The sequence below is a fragment of the Glycine soja genome, chromosome 3, assembly GCF_004193775.1.
Source record: "Glycine soja cultivar W05 chromosome 3, ASM419377v2, whole genome shotgun sequence".
Taxonomy (NCBI): Eukaryota; Viridiplantae; Streptophyta; class Magnoliopsida; order Fabales; family Fabaceae; genus Glycine; species Glycine soja.
In genome coordinates, this window is record NC_041004.1 from 38,112,874 (window position 1) to 38,132,305 (window position 19,432).

General features: G+C 33.4%; 1 protein-coding gene and 1 long non-coding RNA gene across 3 annotated transcripts; one reads left to right on the plus strand and one right to left on the minus strand.

Moving 5' to 3' along the window:
* Positions 1-1,476: 1,476 nt before the first annotated feature.
* LOC114406801 (kinesin-like protein KIN-7K, chloroplastic) lies at positions 1,477-17,704 on the minus strand. Of its 2 annotated transcripts, none has more exons than XM_028369622.1 (24): positions 17,330-17,704; positions 16,825-17,091; positions 16,635-16,732; positions 14,642-14,731; positions 13,661-13,713; positions 12,806-12,871; positions 12,678-12,731; positions 12,455-12,514; positions 11,496-11,574; positions 10,945-11,012; positions 10,399-10,461; positions 10,171-10,275; positions 9,666-9,770; positions 9,418-9,525; positions 7,571-7,714; positions 6,040-6,222; positions 5,776-5,934; positions 4,930-5,148; positions 4,158-4,298; positions 3,927-4,070; positions 3,802-3,852; positions 3,377-3,424; positions 3,093-3,296; positions 1,477-2,304 (listed from the first exon to the last, which is right to left on the minus strand). In XM_028369622.1, the coding sequence occupies exons 2-24, from the start codon at positions 17,070-17,072 to the stop codon at positions 1,750-1,752; spliced, it is 3,045 nt and encodes a 1,014-aa protein (XP_028225423.1). In that variant the 5' UTR covers positions 17,073-17,091; positions 17,330-17,704; the 3' UTR covers positions 1,477-1,749. The 2 variants fall into 2 exon arrangements, with proteins under 2 accessions (XP_028225423.1, XP_028225424.1); XM_028369623.1 differs by having other exon boundaries at positions 3,927-4,049; positions 17,330-17,701.
* LOC114406802 lies at positions 1,756-18,267 on the plus strand. The gene is made up of 2 exons (XR_003665511.1): positions 1,756-1,863; positions 17,996-18,267. It is a non-coding gene; the product is annotated as an uncharacterized LOC114406802 (long non-coding RNA).
* Positions 18,268-19,432: the final 1,165 nt, after the last annotated feature.

Genomic DNA, 19,432 nt, shown 5'->3' on the forward strand with positions numbered 1-19,432 from the left:
AAGGTGATTTTTAATAATCGCTTTAGAATGTTAATTGTAAAAAATATTTTTCATTTCACTAATTACAAAGTTGTTACTATGAAAAGAATCACTTTAGAAATAGTATCATAAAAAATAACATTTGTAATAGTGAGTGGTTGAGGATTGTAGGATAAAGAAGAGGACAAAGGTTCTTATTCCACCTTTAACACGTCATTTTTATCATTTATTATTTTTCACATGTTTTATTACCTTATTTTCAAAAATTTATGCATTTTATCCTTGATTGTACGATTAACAAATTATGACAATGCCATATATATTATCACTACAACATCAGAGTCTCAAGTTTGTAGTCAATGTTGTTACATCATTAGTCAACTATTACACTTGACAATTGATTAATGATAATAGACATTTGGGTAAAATGCACGAAAATTTAAAAATAACAATCAAAAAAGTGGAAAGAAGAAGTTTAAATGACAAAATTTGCAAATCAGGATAGTTAAGTACTTGTTTTGATAAGCTTATCAAAAAACACTTTTAGTAGAAGAAAATAAAAATGAATTTTTTCATAAATTAAAATTAAATTTAAGTATATTTTTTTACATAAGCTTTATGCATAAGTTAAAAACCATCTTTTAAAAAGTTAAACAACTTTATCAATAAACTAATTTTAGCTTATGAAAAAATTTATATTTCCTTCTTATTTTTTTCTTTCATAGAAGTATTTTTAAAATAATTTATCTAAACTAACGCAAAATGATAAAATGTGTACCTTAAATCCTATACATAAAAATATTTTCTACCGTAATATTTTAGCTGGAATCCCACCCCAACCGGCCTCTCTCGTGGAAAGAAGAAGTTTAAATGACAAAATTTGCAAATCATCATAATTAAGTACTTGTTTTGATAAGTTTATCAAGAAACACTTTTAGTAGAAGAAAATAAAAATGAGTTTTTTCATAAATCAAAATTAACTTTAAGTATATTTTTTTACATAAGCTTTATGCATAAGTTAAAAACCATCTTTTAAAAAAGTTAAAGAACTTTATCAATAAACTAATTTTAGCTTATAAAAAAATTATATTTCCTTCTTATTTTTTTCTTTCATAGAAGTGTTTTTAAAGTAATTTCTCTAAACTAACGCAAAATGATAAAATGTGTACCTTAAATCCTATACATAAAAATGTTTTCTACAGCAGCATTTTAGCTGGAATCCCACCCCAATCGGCCTCTCTCGTGGGCAAAATACTAAACTGCCCTAGCAAAGATTTGAAACAACTTCAACCAGCAGTATTTTTCCAATTTAGGTGAATCATTATTATTAATTTATTATTAAATATAAAAAACTTTTTGCCCTCCTATTAACAGCGAAAAGATTAAAGAATGTTAAAGGAACGCGAGCGGGACTCCGTTTTTAACGCAAATTTGAAGCCAATATTACTTTCTATGCTTTAAACGTCATCCCTATAGAGATGTCAACCAAAGAAAAAATTAAAAAGGGACCAAATTAGCTCAACATTTGGAAGGATGGAGATAGGAATGCAAGGGAGAAGGGAAGCGAAGCGAGTCAAGCAACTATAATTTGGATATACAAATTGGACCCTTGCTATGGACCAAAAATGATGGGGATGGAGGGGGAAGAGAATAGCACACTTTCCTGCGAACAACAATCTTTACACACCTCTCTCTCAAACCACTCCTATTGAAAGTAAATTGTAATAATGGATCCACTCAAAAGTCACTATTACAAGATCACATCAAACCTCAACCATCCAACTGCAAATTCTCTATGGTTGACACCGAAACATCAGTTTCAGCTCCTTGTGACTTTTTTAGCTTTGCCACAAGGACCCACATGTTGGCAAGTTCATTTTCCAGGTATGCTTCTCTTTTCTTTGACTCCTCAATCTTTCTTTGAAGTTCGGCCTCTTTCTCATCTTTCTCTAAAAGGGAAGCTTCATATGAAAGTTCCCTTTCTTTGCTCAAGGCTAATTCTCTCTTGATATTGGCGTTTGATGCACCCTGATCATTTCGTCTAACTCTAGCATGACTTTCCCTTCGTCCATTTTGGACTGTGCCACTAGTTCTACGTTCAGCGGGTGAATTCTTGGATGCAGCTAGCTCAGCAGCTAGTCTCTCGTTCTGGTTCATGAATTTGGCAACTTCTTCTGACAGTGCCTTAAGCTCAACAGCAGCAGCTGAAGCAAGCCCTTTAGCATAGGAACTCTCTTCTGCCAATTTCTGATTTCTAAATTCTAACTGCTCCTTTGATTCTGTTAGTTCTGCCACTCTCTGCTTCAGATCTTCTATCTCACTTATCTAATTAAGAAGTGCACAACATCAGTGGGAATACTGACTTGACTATATACAAAATAATTGATGCCATTCGAAGATGATAACTTGACTAAATGCAGAATAGATGACAGCTAGAAACAATCAAACAGTTTATTCTAGACATTTCTTCTCTCATAGGAATGATGAAGATATTAGTTTTCACTTTTCAATTCGTAAAATTTGAAACTTAATCACTATTTAAAAGGTTTCTTCACAAACTAAAAGCTCCCAAGGTAGAAAACAAACTCAAGTGGGAGTTAAGAGATATAAACCAATTTCAGATTACACTCCTTATTTTCAATATTTTGTCAGAGAAATAAATAAGAAATCGGTTACTTTCCTGAATCAAAATTGGATAAATTGAATCACGAGTAGATTCCAACCTTTTCAAACTATAAGCATGGTAGTGTAGACAGGCTGAGGTTTTGTATGTATACATATCTTGACCATGAGATCATGCACGTAGCCGAAGATGAGAACATAAAGTCAAGAGGTAATTTAAAGTAATTTATAATCTTGATTATTCTGTGGTAGATCCAACAGTTAAGATTTGCTACCCTTGCAACTCATAAGTCATAACAGGATAGTGCTCTCACTTGAAGTAAATCTTTGCTCCGTGATAATGAAGTTAAAAAAAGTAGTTTGCAATGAGTACTGTATCATTAGAACATTATATGTAGCTTTTTAAGGGAAATTGCTGGAAAAGTAATCAGTGCCACAGGAATGCAAGATTAAGAATTCTAAGAACAACCAACAAAGATCACACAAGGTACCTGTGCTTGCAATTGAATCCCTTCATTTGAATTGTTTATTGTCACATTCCCCTTGTCAAGATGAAGTTCACCACAATAATCTTTGGTTCCAGAGAAATTTTGTGAATGATTGACTACATGGCTGAAATTTCTCAAGTCCAATGCATCAGCAAGTTGCTGTTTAAGAGAGGCAATCGTTTCTTGCTGGCTTTCACATTCACAAATCTGATAATGCCATTACTCACTTAGATAAGAACACGACTAAAAGAACAAAAAGAATTTCAAGTTTAAGCTAGGTATTTCACCTTCTGATTAAGCTGTTCTTGAATTACACGGTTATCTGCTGCTTTGACCTGAATTAGCATAACAATGTGCATTAGTTAATCCTGGCTCATAAAAAAAAAAACAACCTGAGTAAGGCCACATGTTCATGCACAGGTAGAAATGTCAATGCTACATGATCATATAGCACTACAGCTGTCTGGCATGATCAGAAGCATGGCTTTAAAAATATTGACTACTTCAAATAGTTGACGTAACTATAATGTATCTTTTGTTCTGATTGGAAAGTACTACAATATAATTGTATCTAAGAACTAATGGATTGACCTCCCATATGTTCCACAAAAAGACTACTGTAGGGTGCAACTTTCTATTCAATTCCATTTGGACTTTCAGTCTAAGGCAATGATATGTTAGCAAATAATAGCAAGGTGTAAATAACTGTCACCTCAAGTTCAAAGGATTTCTCGTTTAATTGTGCCATCAGCTCAGCAACAGTCTGTTGTACAAATCAAGTATTAGGTTGGACTAAAAACAAGTGAAAAAAGCAATAATGATGCCTAGTGAACGTACCTGCAATGCTCCTGAGTGTTCTGTCTTATCTGAAGCAATGAAAGAATTAGAAATTTGCTTTTCCAGCAAATCTATTTGTTCACTCTTTGCTGTAATTTCATCCTTCAACTTTTTCATCTCCACCTTGGTATGAATTAAACAAAACTTTCAGCCATGATAGTCAGAATTACAGCTTTAATCACTCAAATAAACACATCAATCAGTTATGACTAAAAGGAGTTAGTAACCTACATCAATATGACCATTCTGAGGATTTCTTGTTGCTTCGTCAGATAGCCTCTTCAAAGCACTTGAATGAAGTGCCACTTCTCCAGATAAAATCTTGTGCTGCTCCCTCAGAAGATCAATCTGATCAACCGATTTGATGCTTGTCTAGAAATTAAGAAAATAAATAAAAAAGCGACATCTCATAAGGTAAAAATACAGATATCCACATAATATACAGCCATCACACATCATTGCCCAGAATTTAACAGCCACATATCCACTATATTTCTTCATCTTAATATCATAGATATTTTCCCACAAATAACAGTGGTTTCATAGATATTTCTCAAACTGATGGTAACCCATGCCTACTATTTTAGGTCAGAACACTGACACTTCAATGAACAAGTAAAATGATCACCAGACGAAGTGTAATATTTGAAAACAAAAGGAGGTAACAACAGACCACAAACCAAATAAACAATGTTGGAAATCGGGATAAACTTTTCTCTGGTAAGAGAAGGACATTTATTCACTGAAATGCACTTGAGGGTAACACGAGAGCCAAAAACTATATACAGTACTAGCACAAATGATGTCTTTTGTGGTGGTTTTCAAAGCATTTAAGAGAGTTTTGACATGACAATCACTTTACTGGTATTTGGAAAAACATATATACGCTGCCTGGTGTTTTGTCCCATTTAATACTAGAGTGAATATCAAATTTTCCAAAGGCTAGAAATTGGCATTTTTCACCAAAGCTACAGTAAGGAAAAAAAAACAGTCAATTACGTACCAAAGGAGTCTCCTGTCCCAATAAACTGTCCTCATGAATATATTTATCCTCTCTTGCCTCTGATGCAAGATCAGCAGAGGGAGAGCTTTCTGCAGGTTGAGAATGAGAAAGTCTGGACTCCACATGATTACCACTTTCTGCTTGAGGTGTGGAAGGTGTGCTAGTAGATTTTGCTCCACTGGATTTATCACTAGTGCCAGTCAAGGCACTGTCTCGTTTCTGATAAAAATAGAGAAAGACACTAGTTTAAACAAATAGAAATTAACTTATAAAAAGTGCCCCAGATGAAAGGATCCATTATACAACTTCGGTTATATAAGATGTTAAACAAGGTACCTAATCAAGCACACCCCAGAGGCCAGCATGCAAAGTAAATGAGTGTTACTTAAGCTATATGTGATTATAAACTTGTGAAAAGTAACTCGGTGTGACGAATGCATGGCCCAGAGAAAGCTTGAAATTCCAATTCTTAGAGATGTAAATGACACTATTCTCTAAAGTTTCGATAAAAATAAAGGAATAATACCAACAAGTACATAAAAAGCCATTACTAAACCAGTTTGTTACATTATTTTAAATAGGAGGGCAAACAGATTATTTTATGTTCTTATTGCTAAAATACACGGGGTGGTCAAGAACTGGTGTAGCAGACAACAAATAAGAGGACCAGTTACATAATTCTGATAGGTTTAAACAAAATGAAAGAAAAAGGATCTGAATCAAGCCTCGTAATCAAAACATGCAAGCTCTACAAGTTGAAAATTAACATGTTATATTTTCAACCATGTTGTAAAAATCCCAATTCCCAAGCATCATCAAACATCAATGGAGTAATGGACAACTTACACGTAACTTCAACCAATTTAGTAATCCATGTTTCTTCATCTTTTTCTCGCCCTTAAAAGAATCATCAGCTGTTGCAGCATTTCCCTCCAGATTAACATACAAATCAATATTTTCCTCGTCTAAGATTAAATCCCGCCTTTTGTATGGAAGGTATGCCAGCTGCAAACATAATCGATAGTTAAAAAATTAAAGAGAATTGAAAGTAATCTAAAATCCTGGAATTTAGAAGAAAAGGGGAGAAAATTGGTGCAACATGAGACATACCTCCTCTTCCCCGAAGGAATGTCTTCTACGAGGACCAGGTCTGTTAGGAAATCTTGTGGACGATGATGCTGTTGTGGAGACCAAAATCAACTTAGTCAACCGTTGAATTCTGCCTAATAAAGCAGCTTTAGCTTCTTCTTCTTGTTCCAATCGGGATTGCAACTTAACTTGACCATCTTCTAACTTTAAATAATTAAAATTGAGAACCATTCAAGATCAGAATGCTAATTACATAATGCTGATGAATTCAATATGCAGCAAATTTACTTCACAGTAATTAAGTAAACTCATTTCCAAATCCATACATTATGCTTTTAGAATTAAAATAAAATAAAATTCCTTGGATATATATGCAGGGTTCACATAGGTACTCCCACCAAAAACAGGAGTACAATTCTACCTTTTTCTAAAATTATATATTTTATACTAAATGTTACAGAATAAAGTAATAAAAGTTACAGACTTCAGTAATTGAAGTTAAAGGTTTTTATTGCTTAGTTTGTAACTTTTATTACTCAACTTGTAATTTTAATTAATCAATAAGTACTTTTGAAAAAGTAATACAGCACTACCTACTGCAGAGGGAGTACTGTAGTGAATCCTGGTTTATGATCAACTTCTAGGAAAGAATAGAAATATTCACCTTTTGAAATCCTATATATATATATATGGGAGGGGATCCACTTACTCCAAGAGTAACTCTTTTATAGTTACTTCTCATCCTCACCGTTTATTTTCTTAAGATCTAATTATTGTAATAAGTAACTTCTCTTAACCATTAGATCTCAAGAAAATGAATGGTGAGGATGAAGAGTAATTATAAAAGAGTTACTCTTGGAGTAAGTGAATCCCTCCTCTTTCTCTATATATATGTATGTATGGGGAAAAGGATCAACTTTCTCTAGGAGTAATTTTTTGGCACTTAATAATTTGATATAAATTTAAAATTTGCAAATTCAACCAATTAATCTTGTGATATTATCTTGATGGTCATGCATGTCAAAGTTTAGATAATTTCACATTCATAGCTATATGTTTTACATCCAACTTTTACTTTTATTCTGAAAAATATTTATATGTTAAAATAAAGTTGATTGATGAAACATAAAATAATTTTAAAATTGTATAGAATACTTGATCTGCTTAATGTGTCTAACCAGAAGTTGGATGAATGAAATTCAATGTTTATAAAACGTTATTAAATGGAGTAAGTTAAACAAGAGTCACCCTTAGACTAAGTCGACCCCTTACCTATATATAGAAAGAACATATCATCGATAACTCTTCTATCATAAGAAATAAGGAGTACACATATATGTCATTAATGGTCAAGATTAAAAGAAAAATGTACATGACTTTGTTAAGTGGACATGTGACTATTAATTAACTTTTAATCTTGACCATCCATGTATAATTGTTTGATCCAAATTTATAGTTTTCATTTCTCAAAATAAAAAGAGTTCTCACTTGAGACAGACTACTAACAATCAAATAAAATAAAAGGCCGTGATTTATATATAACATTACCTACCTTCTGTTTTAGGAGCTCAATGTCATCATCCTCGGTATCTTTTGGTTGAACTGTGACAATACCCCTCTTTAATTTTTCCAGTTCTTCCTTTAAGCATTGAATCTCTTGTTGGTATTTCTTGATAAGTGATTTCTCATCAATTATCTGCAGGTTTAGTTCAAATTTTAAAAATAAAATAAAATAATGAGAGAACAGAAAGGATGTGATTATCTATAAGAAAAGGGGTTCCAGAAAAGAAAAGCAGTAGAACTTCTTAAGAAACAATAGAGATAGAGCACTGAAGTGAAGTCAAGAGCACCATCTAGTTTCCAAATTACACAAAAATATGTCACTGAATTTTTAAAGATTTGAACACTTACTACTGCATATATAGAAAATCCATTAGAATGTACAGAAGATATCTAATAATATCTTTGATTATATCTTTTGAGTAATATAGAGTATCTTAGATTATCTCCTAGAATTAGTTTCCATATTTTCTCATCATCTCTTACAATTGGTTTCCTCATTTCTTTATTATCTTGTGATGCGTCCTTATTTAGTTAGGATTATAATCAAGTATTAGTATAAATAACGTGTTGGAAAGTTGCTTTAACCGAGGTCACCCCGCCTTAATTGCGGCCCATCAGAGTTGGTTTTCAGTATATCGAAAAGGGACTACCTATGGAGGGACTAACTAGAAAGGTTGAGTGAAGTGTCTTAGAGTAGCAGCTGAGATGTCAGCTCTCAGGGTTTTGAGATCCCACTCAACTAGAGATATGGCCAATCTATGTTGGGTAATTAACATTCCCTCAAATAAAATTAGTCACACCCACAAAAGATCATTAGAACACAACAAAAATTATACTGTAGGAAAAATAATAACAAACATAAGAATTTAACGTGTTTCAGCACCTTTTGCTTGCGTCCACGGAATCCTTTCAAAAAATATTTCACTATCACAAAAATGATTACAAGATTGTAACCCGCCCCAAATAGTGTATCACTCAACAAACCCGAGTACCCCACTCAATGGTTACAAGAAATGATAGGACTTTCACACAAAGACACTTTTCTCTCAACAAAGAGACTTTGTTTCACAATCTCTCTTTTTACACACTCTCTTCATGTGTTATTTCTCCACTTATTCTCTTATCTATTTATAGTGAATATTGCCACCAACTATAATAAATAAGTTCTCTTAAAAGTTGAAACAAAAACAACTTCCAATGCATCCATTCAAATAAGCTTTATCTAGTAAAATGCAATCTTCCACTTTGCATTTAAACTACCTAAACCTTAGTGACAAAAATTCAATTCTCACTATGCATGCACCTTATCTTTTGGCTTGGAACTCTATAATTTAGTCCTAATAAAGCTTGGGCAGAACTCAACTTACAAAACAATTTTGTGGGATTGAGTTAGGACCGCCCATACATTGATAAGGGGTAGTGCTTTATGATTTCACCTTGTAACTCATCACAATATTATACATAATCTCTATTCTCTCATCTTTCTCCTTCAATACCTAAAACCCTATAGTTTCAGCATTCCCAATTGCCTTCTAAATCGGGGTTCTTAGAAATTCTTCCAATGCAATAAAAAGAAAACCATTCAAAACATCTCGCATTCTCTTCCATTAAAAATTTGAGAGATAAACATACCCCAGAATTGCACGTGGAGTTGGTAAGAATTTTGATGCTAAACGAGAAAGTGGTGATGAATGTCAGAAATTTCTATACTTATGCAGAAGAAAGATTAGGAGCTGTTTATTGTTCTTTGTATTGTGTGCAGGCTGTAGATTGTCATTTGGTAGGAATATAATTCTGATTCAACCAAAAAAAAAAAAATCATCAAATTTAACTTACCTTGTTTTGTGCTGCTCGTATTTCAATGTACTTTGCCCGGTGAGCAAACTTCAATGTATTATGTGTCTCTTCAGTACTACTAGATGAAGGGGTTACTGTGCAAATAAGCTGTATTTAAAATGACAATAAGCTATTAGAATTGCTGGTTTATGTTTAAGCATTTCTACCACAAAGATATGTATAACGAAATCTATTCACAAATAAATAAATGCATGTATGTGAAAATATCTACACAAGGGAAGCCTTACAGAAACACGTCCATGACCACTGAGCGAAGACTGAAGAACTCTAGTCAATTTGGAATCCCTGTAAGGTATGTGACTAGCTTTATCTTCAGTCAATTTTGAAATAACCTGTGGAACAAATATAATTACAATTCAACACAGGCATAAACACACATGTCCAATGAATATAACAGCATCCAGTGAACTATCCATGCTTGGAAACCATTTTACATCAATGTACCATCATTCTATCAATAACAGTGGAAACACAACTGGTTGCTGAACATCTCATGAAGAAGAACTGAAAACATTCTAAAATAAATCAAGGTAACCATTGCAAAACAAACATATCCTAAGAGAAAACTCATAAAAGAAAGAGAAGGCCAAAAGCTTAGAATACAAAAAAGGAAGTCCATGGAGCAAGTAAAGAGATCAATGATCATACAGGTTTGAGTTGTGAGGGAAGACAAATAAACAGTTTTATAGTACATTCTAACATACAATGAAAAGAAAAGGTTAGAGACCTCACAGTTCCAAGAGTTAGAAGACTTTTATTGATATAAGATCCTTCTCTCCTTCTCATACCAGTTGTTTCAGCTTTTGAGCTCTCAGAACCTGCTAGATCGATGAGATTCTGCAAGTTTAAGTAAAATATTAAAAAATGTAAGAAAAAAAAGAAAAATATAAAACATGAACACGTAATCATCATCCATTCCATGTTAAAGAAAATGAAATTCAACCAAAAAGGTTTAGTTACCAGTTGTGACAGTGTTACTGCTTCTCCTTCACTATTTTCACCACATGGACTACTCTCTATAGTCTGTTACAAAGTGGTATGAAATTAAAAAGAATAAAAGAACATCATATATGTAAAAGCAATTGAACGATATAGCTAACATCTTGGTGTTCCATTTTCTTGTTCCTGGACTGCTTAAGGTCCAGATTGTTATTATTGATGATCTAGCTGAATATTTAGAATACAGTTTTAATAACTACCCCCACCTCCCAGCAGGCATTCCTTATTCTAGGAAAGATAAAACAATATTAAGGTGCATTCTCATCATGAAGTTTTGGGTTGGATGATGCTCTGTTTTTATTCATGAGTTTTCCCATGGTAATTCATTTGTTGGTTACCGGGATAAATTACCAACTGCATAGCTACATTATCTGCTTATTACATTTAAGTTCTCTAAAGTAACTGATTAAACATAAACATCGATTTAATTAGTACATAATATTAAAGAACCATGTTGTTAAACAATTAAAACAATATAATTCTTCCTTTAAGATGGTATAAACCCACCAGCGTAAATATTGTATGGCTCCTGCTGCTGAGTAGGTTGAAGTTTGTAGACCCAACATGTCTGTGCTCTGTTATCAAATCAAAGTTTTGTCAAGAATAAAGAAAGGGACACATTAAATAACAAAACAGTAGGGCATCAAGTAGAATTGTAGAAGAACCCAATTCTTATGATCATTCACAGGACCAATAAACAGTTTTATTTAGTTTTTTATTTTTTAAGAAATAGCCCATAAACACTATATGAAACTACATTTTGAGAATACAAGATTAAATTTGTCAAATAATACACCTATTTTAATGCCTAAGCATAACCTATTTCCCAAAAGAAAGAAGCCCAACAAAGAATATTATGGAGATGAGTGAGATGGTTTGTTTTCTTCTTCACTCTTTATATAAATACTCAATTTTAAAAGTACATAAAAACATCAATAGTTAATTACAGAAGACGCAAAAATAAAAGCATAAAACATAACAGCCCACGTTATTATGGTACACAAAGACCAGAAAACTAAAATAATCCACAAGAAAACAAAACTAGCTGGAACTTATACCTTCTCCAGCTGCAATAAGGGACAGTGCATGAGCAGGGGAGAGTACAACCTCTTCCTTTATTCCCTCAACATAGGTGCCCTACATATGAATCAATATACACATGATACAGGCCTTCTTCAAGATACTTCTGTTCATAGAACTTTGAATAAGTATTTCAACAACTATACATCTGACTTTTGTTAATATGGTGATGGCTTCGATTGTTAGTATTATACATTCTATATAAAGAAAGAACAAGAAAAAATTTTATGCATCAAAATACTCAAAACTGTTTGAAACAGTGTCTGACAAACAATTTTGTTATTTATTATACAAAACAAAATTACCATTTTGCCTCTAGATTTAAGTTTTAGCTTTCACTAGGTTTGACAACAAAAGGTTCATTTCTCTAAAACTCATCTCACTAGTGTTTTAAAACAGTAAAATCCAAGAATTGTTAATAATCACTTATTAAAGAAGCCAGAGTGAATCATCATCTATAAACCAAAATTTGCTTTTATGCATCAAATGGTTATTTGGCTCAATTAGCTGGGACATGTACTAGCCAAGGGACTTCTGATGAAACGCTTTCAAGATATATCAGCAAGCTGAAAATGATAGATATCCATTCACCAGTTTGAAGGAGAGTATTAGTAAGTGTAATTATGTGTAGAATATTTCCTTATTCATTGTAATTAGGATTAATTTTTCTAACTTCCTTCTTAATATTGTTATTTAAGATTTTTGGCCTAAAATCTTTAGGTTAGCATTTATTTTCCTGTCTATATTGTATGTACTGCTATAGCTTAAAAAATACTATACAATTTCAGTTCTCTTTTCAAGTATGAATCAATCATAGATTTTCACCAAAAAAAAAAAGAATCAATCATAAAAATTCGGATCAGAGAATCTTTCCTCTTAATTTAGTGATATAGAGATAAATATATAGGAAGAAAGATAAGAAAACTATGATCAGTACCTGAGCATCCTCTCTGATTCTTAAGTTCTGTCCTGCTGGATTTAATAAGTCATTAACCACCTAAAATAAAAAGGAAGCTTTGAGCATAACACTCCGAGGAACAAAGAAGCATTAACTAAATTTATTTTCAGGCAAAGTCCTGAGGGAAATAGCTATGTCAATGGAAGACAATCCGTGTGAACATATCATTACAAGAAATGAGCTAGATAGCAAGAAAGCCCACCTCATTGTAGATCTCCAAGTATGAAACTCGAAGGAGAAACTCTCGGTTTGGAGTCTGGTATGCAGAAGAATCAGACTATGTAATCTCCATAATACAAAGTTCAACATAGAGAGTGGTATTTGACATACCTCTTGGATAATGCTAAAAACATCCTTCACGGAAAGGGGTATGATTCCAGGAGATCTTTGATCACCCTGAAAATATGAACATATGAGCAAGAGGTATGATACGAATTTATGAGCTATAGTGTCACATCAACTAATCCAAATTCGTACCAGAACTCAACATCATCAGTATGACAGTTAATTGAGTCATAACCTGTCATGCTATATTTTCACACAAAATCTTATAGCAACCCATGAAAAATTAGTCTGAAAATATATTCCAAAAACAGAGTACAATTCCAACTAGGTACCAGCAAATCAACCTTGATAATGCACGACTACAAGAATTTTCAAATAAAACAAGGAGTAGAATATAGGCTAGCAGCAAAGAGAAAGGAATGGAGTCTTTGAAGTTATAATATATCCAGGATCCACTAGCAAGTTTTAACAGGTTTAAATTAGAGTGACCCATTAATGTGAACAGTTTTAAAGTAATAAAATCCTAATGATCAGAAAGAGGTTATGTTATCCTGTAATTTCATATACTTGATAAGATACCAAGCTAAGAGTTGTAGCTGCTGCTGAAACCAAATATAGTTGCAAATTTGTTGAGATAGTTCATCATGGGACTCAATGTACAAGTCCAGAAAAACCAAGAAGCTCAACAAAGAGAAACAACCTCAAGTTACCAACCCATCAATAATATATCAGAATAAAAAATGGCAAGTATCACAATGGTCAGCAATTGCTCTTTTGTGATTTGAGTGTGGTTTAAAGACTTAAGTAGAATGCATTGAAAGACCATAAAAAACATGAATATGTATTTATCATAAACATGCAGATCAACAAGATGAAGGCAGAAAATAACTGTGGTCTCACATGCATTGTATGAGTCTTCCCACTGCTTGTTACCCCATATGCAAATACTGTACCTGTATGAAAAACAGAGGAGTTTGTATGCTAATTACTCAACTTAATAAGACAGGAATGCAAGTGAAAACAATCTAGAAGTTACTGGACCACATTCTTCTCTATGCGCAGTTACTTTTAACTGAAATGGTCGACTTCAAGAAGAAACGAGTAAAAAATAAATAGGTTTCAATATCAAGGAAATTGCATGACTACAGCCCATATGAGAAATGTGATGTGAGTCACAATATTTCCATGATAAGTCATCAAGATAATTCAGTTTCTTTTCTCATGAATTCTCCCAAGGTCCGGCCCTACTGGTTATTTCGTTGCATGCAAAGGAAAATGTGCAAACTGATTTCTATGGTGTCAAACTCAAATCTCAAATCTCAAACTTCTAGGGGGTTACATCATGATCTGGCTACCAACATAAGATGACATAGTTCACAATCTTATTTTATCTTATAAGAGGAGTGATCAAGAAAGCCAAATGATATGGCATTTATACAAAAGGATCAAAATTATATGGATGCTAATGGCATTTCAGTCCCTCAGAAATTTTCAAAAAGGCCTTTGATACCATTTTTGTGGAATCATATCTGATTTTGGCATTCATGTTCAACAAGATATGGATATCTTTGACTAAAAATCCATTGCTCATAAAATCTTTTAATGCAGCTCTACCAAAGTGAAAATAACAACTTTAATTTTAAATGAGCATCAGTATCTAGCTAAGAGCTCACATCAAAATACACTAAATCATAATACAAATACCTAATTACTTAACATATGACCAAGATTAAATATTATTTCAAATCTAATAATACATCCAAAATGTGATCTGTATTATATTAAGGACAATGAAAGGATGACTTGACTAAAGGAAGAATAGATTCTGTTCCTTGACCATGCTAAATAAGTGGTAAGTAGTAAGTTCAATATGTTAATTACCATTGATGCCCTCCATAGCACCACTAACAACATGCTGAGCAGCAACATCATAGACCTGACGAGTTGTGGTTGTGGGACCAAAGACACGATCTAGAAACAAATAAAAAAATTAATAATTCAATGCACAACATTGGCAAATGAGAGATAGGGGGGGGGGGGGGGGACTGTTTATTGAGAATAAAATGTACATTAAATGATGATCTATTGGATTTGCCAAAAATGTACAATTTCGTAACATTTGAAATCTTTTTATCTCAAATAGGATGATGACATCTTTGTGAATATCATTACTCTGCCTATGTCATGAACACTAGGAGAAACTATCAATAAAGATCTTGGACTAAATAGTTTTAGGGAAATTTTGGGTTTTGTTAGGTAGAACCCAATGGCTCACATTGATCCTTATAATTAGTACAATACAGAAATTGTTATTGGTTTTGTTGTTCGCTTCAAAATTAATGTAATAAATAATAGGTTGGCCAGAACTAATATAAAGAATTAAATCCTGAATTCTTTTGCTAATTTGGTTGGATGCCAACTGTCAAGTCCTCAAATGGCCTTTTCTCAATACAGTGTCCTATGTTAAGACTCTCAATCGGTTTCTTTTTGGTGCCCTGTATCCAAAATATCTGTGAAAATGGAACAGGAAAGGCACATTTTTTCCCATTAGGTCAGATTATGCTGATTCTTCAGGCTTGTTTGTCTAGCATCTGTCTTTAATAAAGTCCAGTGCAGATTGTTTGAAGTGAGTGTGGTTCATGTATGACATGCTAAAACGCATTTTATGTTCAAGGGTACTAGTGTCTAGGAAGTTGAATCACTTATTATAATCCAAAGGAATAGTCTCCATTAAGTCTATCAAGAGTCTATATATATTGATGATATGCAGAACGACCAGAACCTATGTACTGCTAATACATTCTCTTGAATAAGAATAAGAAAGCATTCTCATTCCCTAAATTCTCTGTAGATTGTCTTTCTTGCTTCAATCCCCCATCCTTGATTTTGATATTAATTAAGGCACCAACATTTCTTCAATTTCCCATTTCTCTAGGATTATGAGAGACACGGATACTTCCGAACAGAAGTATATTTTAGTTTTTCTTTTAGATCCTCCTTCCAATTTCTCAATTCTCATTCATTTTACAAACACAGAAAATTTCCTTCTTGAGAAACTGTTTTGAAACCAAAACTTTGTAAAAGGTCAAACCTTTCATTTCAGCAGCTGCCTCAACAAGATTAATACTAATGGTATGCAGCACTGTAGGCCCATATACGTAATGGCTAATCACCTATTTTCTAATTCAGGAACAGTTGCACATTTTTAGCAGCTACATTTAGAGGGACTCTTACTTTTGGACTATATAGTGATCCCTTGGCTATCTCGAAACTTGGAGCATTTTCTGATGATTAATTTGAGAGGTTTCAGCAGTAGCAAGGAGGGAAAAGTTAGTTGGAACTGCAGAGAGATACACTCAGAGTACTTTGGTCTTGGTACCTTTGGTTAGGAAGGGCAGCTCAGATTTGCAAAAGAATGCGTCAAGTTATGCTTTGGGACATTTTTTTTTTATTTGGCTCCTCTTGGGTGATCAGAACATGGATTTATTCATAGATTTACAGAAGGATGGGAGATCTATTTTGTATTAATATGAGTGGGTTTTTTATTAGTTCTGTTTTAAGAGGATTCTGTGTAACAATTTTATTTTTCATTAAACCCCTACACCCCCACCCTCCAACAAAAAAATCTGGTTTCTACTTAACCAATTAAATCATCATGAGATTTGAGATTTTACTCTAAAAAATAAACACAAAAAGTTTTATACTTCAATGCCAATGTGCCTAAGAATGTAGAATAATTATATGGAATGTTGTTCTAGTTCATTCAACCTGAAAAGCACCATACTCATAATATATGCTTCACCCTCCATCCCAAATGAACAAATATGTAAAGAACAAAACCCATATCCATAAATGTCAGTTTTGCATATTATACCGTATGCATATGCTATGGACGGATTATACTCATTTCGCACTATAGTTTCTCCATCTGCATACCAAGCAATCTCCTCTCCTTGTCGAATTTCCCTTGGACTGTCCCACGCACAGACCTCAATCAAATTAACAGGCATCCGAAGAACACAGTCACAACAACTACACATGATTTGGAAAAAGGCCACACTTACTTCAGAGGCCGAAATCGGACCGTCACCGTGACATTTTCCTTCACTCTCTGTCCATCCAAAGGTGGCGCAGCCGCAACAGTTTCTGGAGCAAAATGCTGCGGCTTACTCCTCGCCGACGAGCTCAGACCATCAGCCGATGACTCCTGAAACTGCTTAGAAGACGACGCGGTGGAAGATGAAGGCGAATTCGCAGCTTTTGAGCCACTCAATCCGAACCTTCTCGATTTCACACCGTGCTTCGATGCCATTGGCACTCCTCCTCAAAACCTTCAACAATCAACACAAAAAACAAAGGTTTAATCAACAATTAAACAGCATCATCTCAATTAACGCAAATTCCGGAAAAAACCGTTGAACTAACGGAAAATTAACAAGACGAAAACGTTAATATGTGAGTGAGGCGAGTCTATTAAAATTCCAAAGCGAGCTAATTTAAAGAAGCAACAATAGAGCAACGATAACGCAGAAAAATTAAGGCGAAAAAAAGTACGAAAAGGTGAATTACTTGAATCAATGCATAAGAATGGAACAATAGAATTGAGCTGAAAAGAAAGAATCAGAGGCGCATTGTGGAGTAAGGGAAGAGATCGGGTTGGAAAGGAAAAGTGTTAGTGAGAGTGAGTCAAGAGAGAGTAAAGAGAAAATAGAACATCATCTTCAGCAGCAGAGAAAGAGAGGTTATTGTTATTGCCTTGGCTTGGAAGCGATTTCATTCATTAACAAAAGCGGAGAAGAAGGCCTTATTATTTTTCAATCCAACTTTATTATTAGTGTGATGATTGACAATATTGCTTTTTAACTTGGATGAAATGAACGAAACTGGCGCGGGTATGGTAAGTAACTAAGTAACTAGTTAGTGAGAGACTAAAAACTAAAAAAAGTCCCATAAATTCGGATAAAGAGAGTGTGGAAGGGAAAATGGTACAAACAAGACAGAAAGACGCTAGTTGTTGGTGCTGGTGCTGGTGTGGTGTGGTGGGTCTAGACTCTAGAGTAAATTTTTCACTCTCTCTTTTTGTTCTTTGGGATAGAATTAGTAGCAGAACTTTTTCTTTAAATATTTAATATTTAGTAATTTTTTTATTAGTCTGAAATCATCAATTCATTCATATGTTTGATGGTTTCTCTAGCTGGATGTACATAAATTAACTAATTACTATCTTTTTTTCAGTTATTTTTTTAGCGCGCATAGAGGCCCGATTTGTCTTTCAGAGTTTCACGAGAGGCGCGTGCAAAGAAGGTAGGGATGAAATTGGTATTTGGTAGTATTACTACTAGTTAGTACTGTATACACTAATACGCCAGCAATGACAGTTACATGTGTCAAGGGATGGGACCTACGACACTCACTTAGGCTCTCCAAAGCTTTCAATGTAAACTAATTTTTCACGTTACCTTCGCATTGTGCTCTCTATCCTCCTCATTTGTTGTTATTATCTAGTAGAACAATGTCAATATGGATATATAGTTAATTGAATACATAAATATGACTAATTTTGTCTTGCAAGTAGGTAAAGGTAACTGCATCGGAATCGACTTAATACATATTTGTATAGTTAAAATTGTTACAACACACATTTTAATGCCATCTATAGGATAATGCATTTAATGTACCTGCACACTAGTAGAAAATTTTTACTTAGCTCCCTTAATCTTTGCATGTTATTGTTGAAAGGCTTTGAAAAGTTTCTTTTTTTTACCATGCAGCTTTTGTTGACTAGTCTTGCAATTGTTCACACTATCTTTTGTCATTTATAAATAGAGTGCTTGGCAGATGAAGGAGAAGCAAACCAAAACTTTTGGGTAATTATGAGAAAATAGCGAGAGAAAAAATAGTGTTGAATAAATCATGAGAGTGAAAAATAACACCAAGATGGATATCAACTCTACAGTTATATAGTTCTTTGAAACTGTAAAAATGCAGTATTTTAATAGAAATGGATCTCACCGGATACACTATATTATATCTCTTGTGTGTAAAAGAAAGTAGAGAGAATATTATAATATTCTATAATATAGTGAAATATTTTTTGAAGTTTGTTCCGTGGTTTTTCTCTTGGTATTGGAGGGTTTTCACTTTAAATATTAATGTTCATTTTTATAGTTATCCGTGTTCATTTCATTCCTTCCACTGAGCCACGATTTCCAATTTTAATTTACACTCAAATTTCGTTTATTCACCCAACATATAAAAGTAAAATGAAAACAGAAATTTATCCTTTAGCCTCAAACATATTTTTTCACCTTATTTTTAAACATGCAGTTTAGTGGTGGGGTTAAAGTAAATGTAGGAAGTTCTAAGTTTGATTCTGGTTATCACTATTATACAAACCACATTTTTTCATATATTAAATTTGAGACTATTTTAAAAGTACAAACTTAATTCTACTCGGACTATCGATTTGTTTGTAAATCCAAAACTATTCGACGCTGACGAGATTGACAGCGAATACAAGTCCAATCCAGCAGCTTTAAATATAGAAATCGTATTTGATGATATTATTTACGCAGAAAATCCCAGTATTATTTTGACTTGATCTATCTGTAAGCTCTGGACTTGCATCATGCAGTTGCTCACATATACCTGATCTTTTTTTTTTTCTTTTCT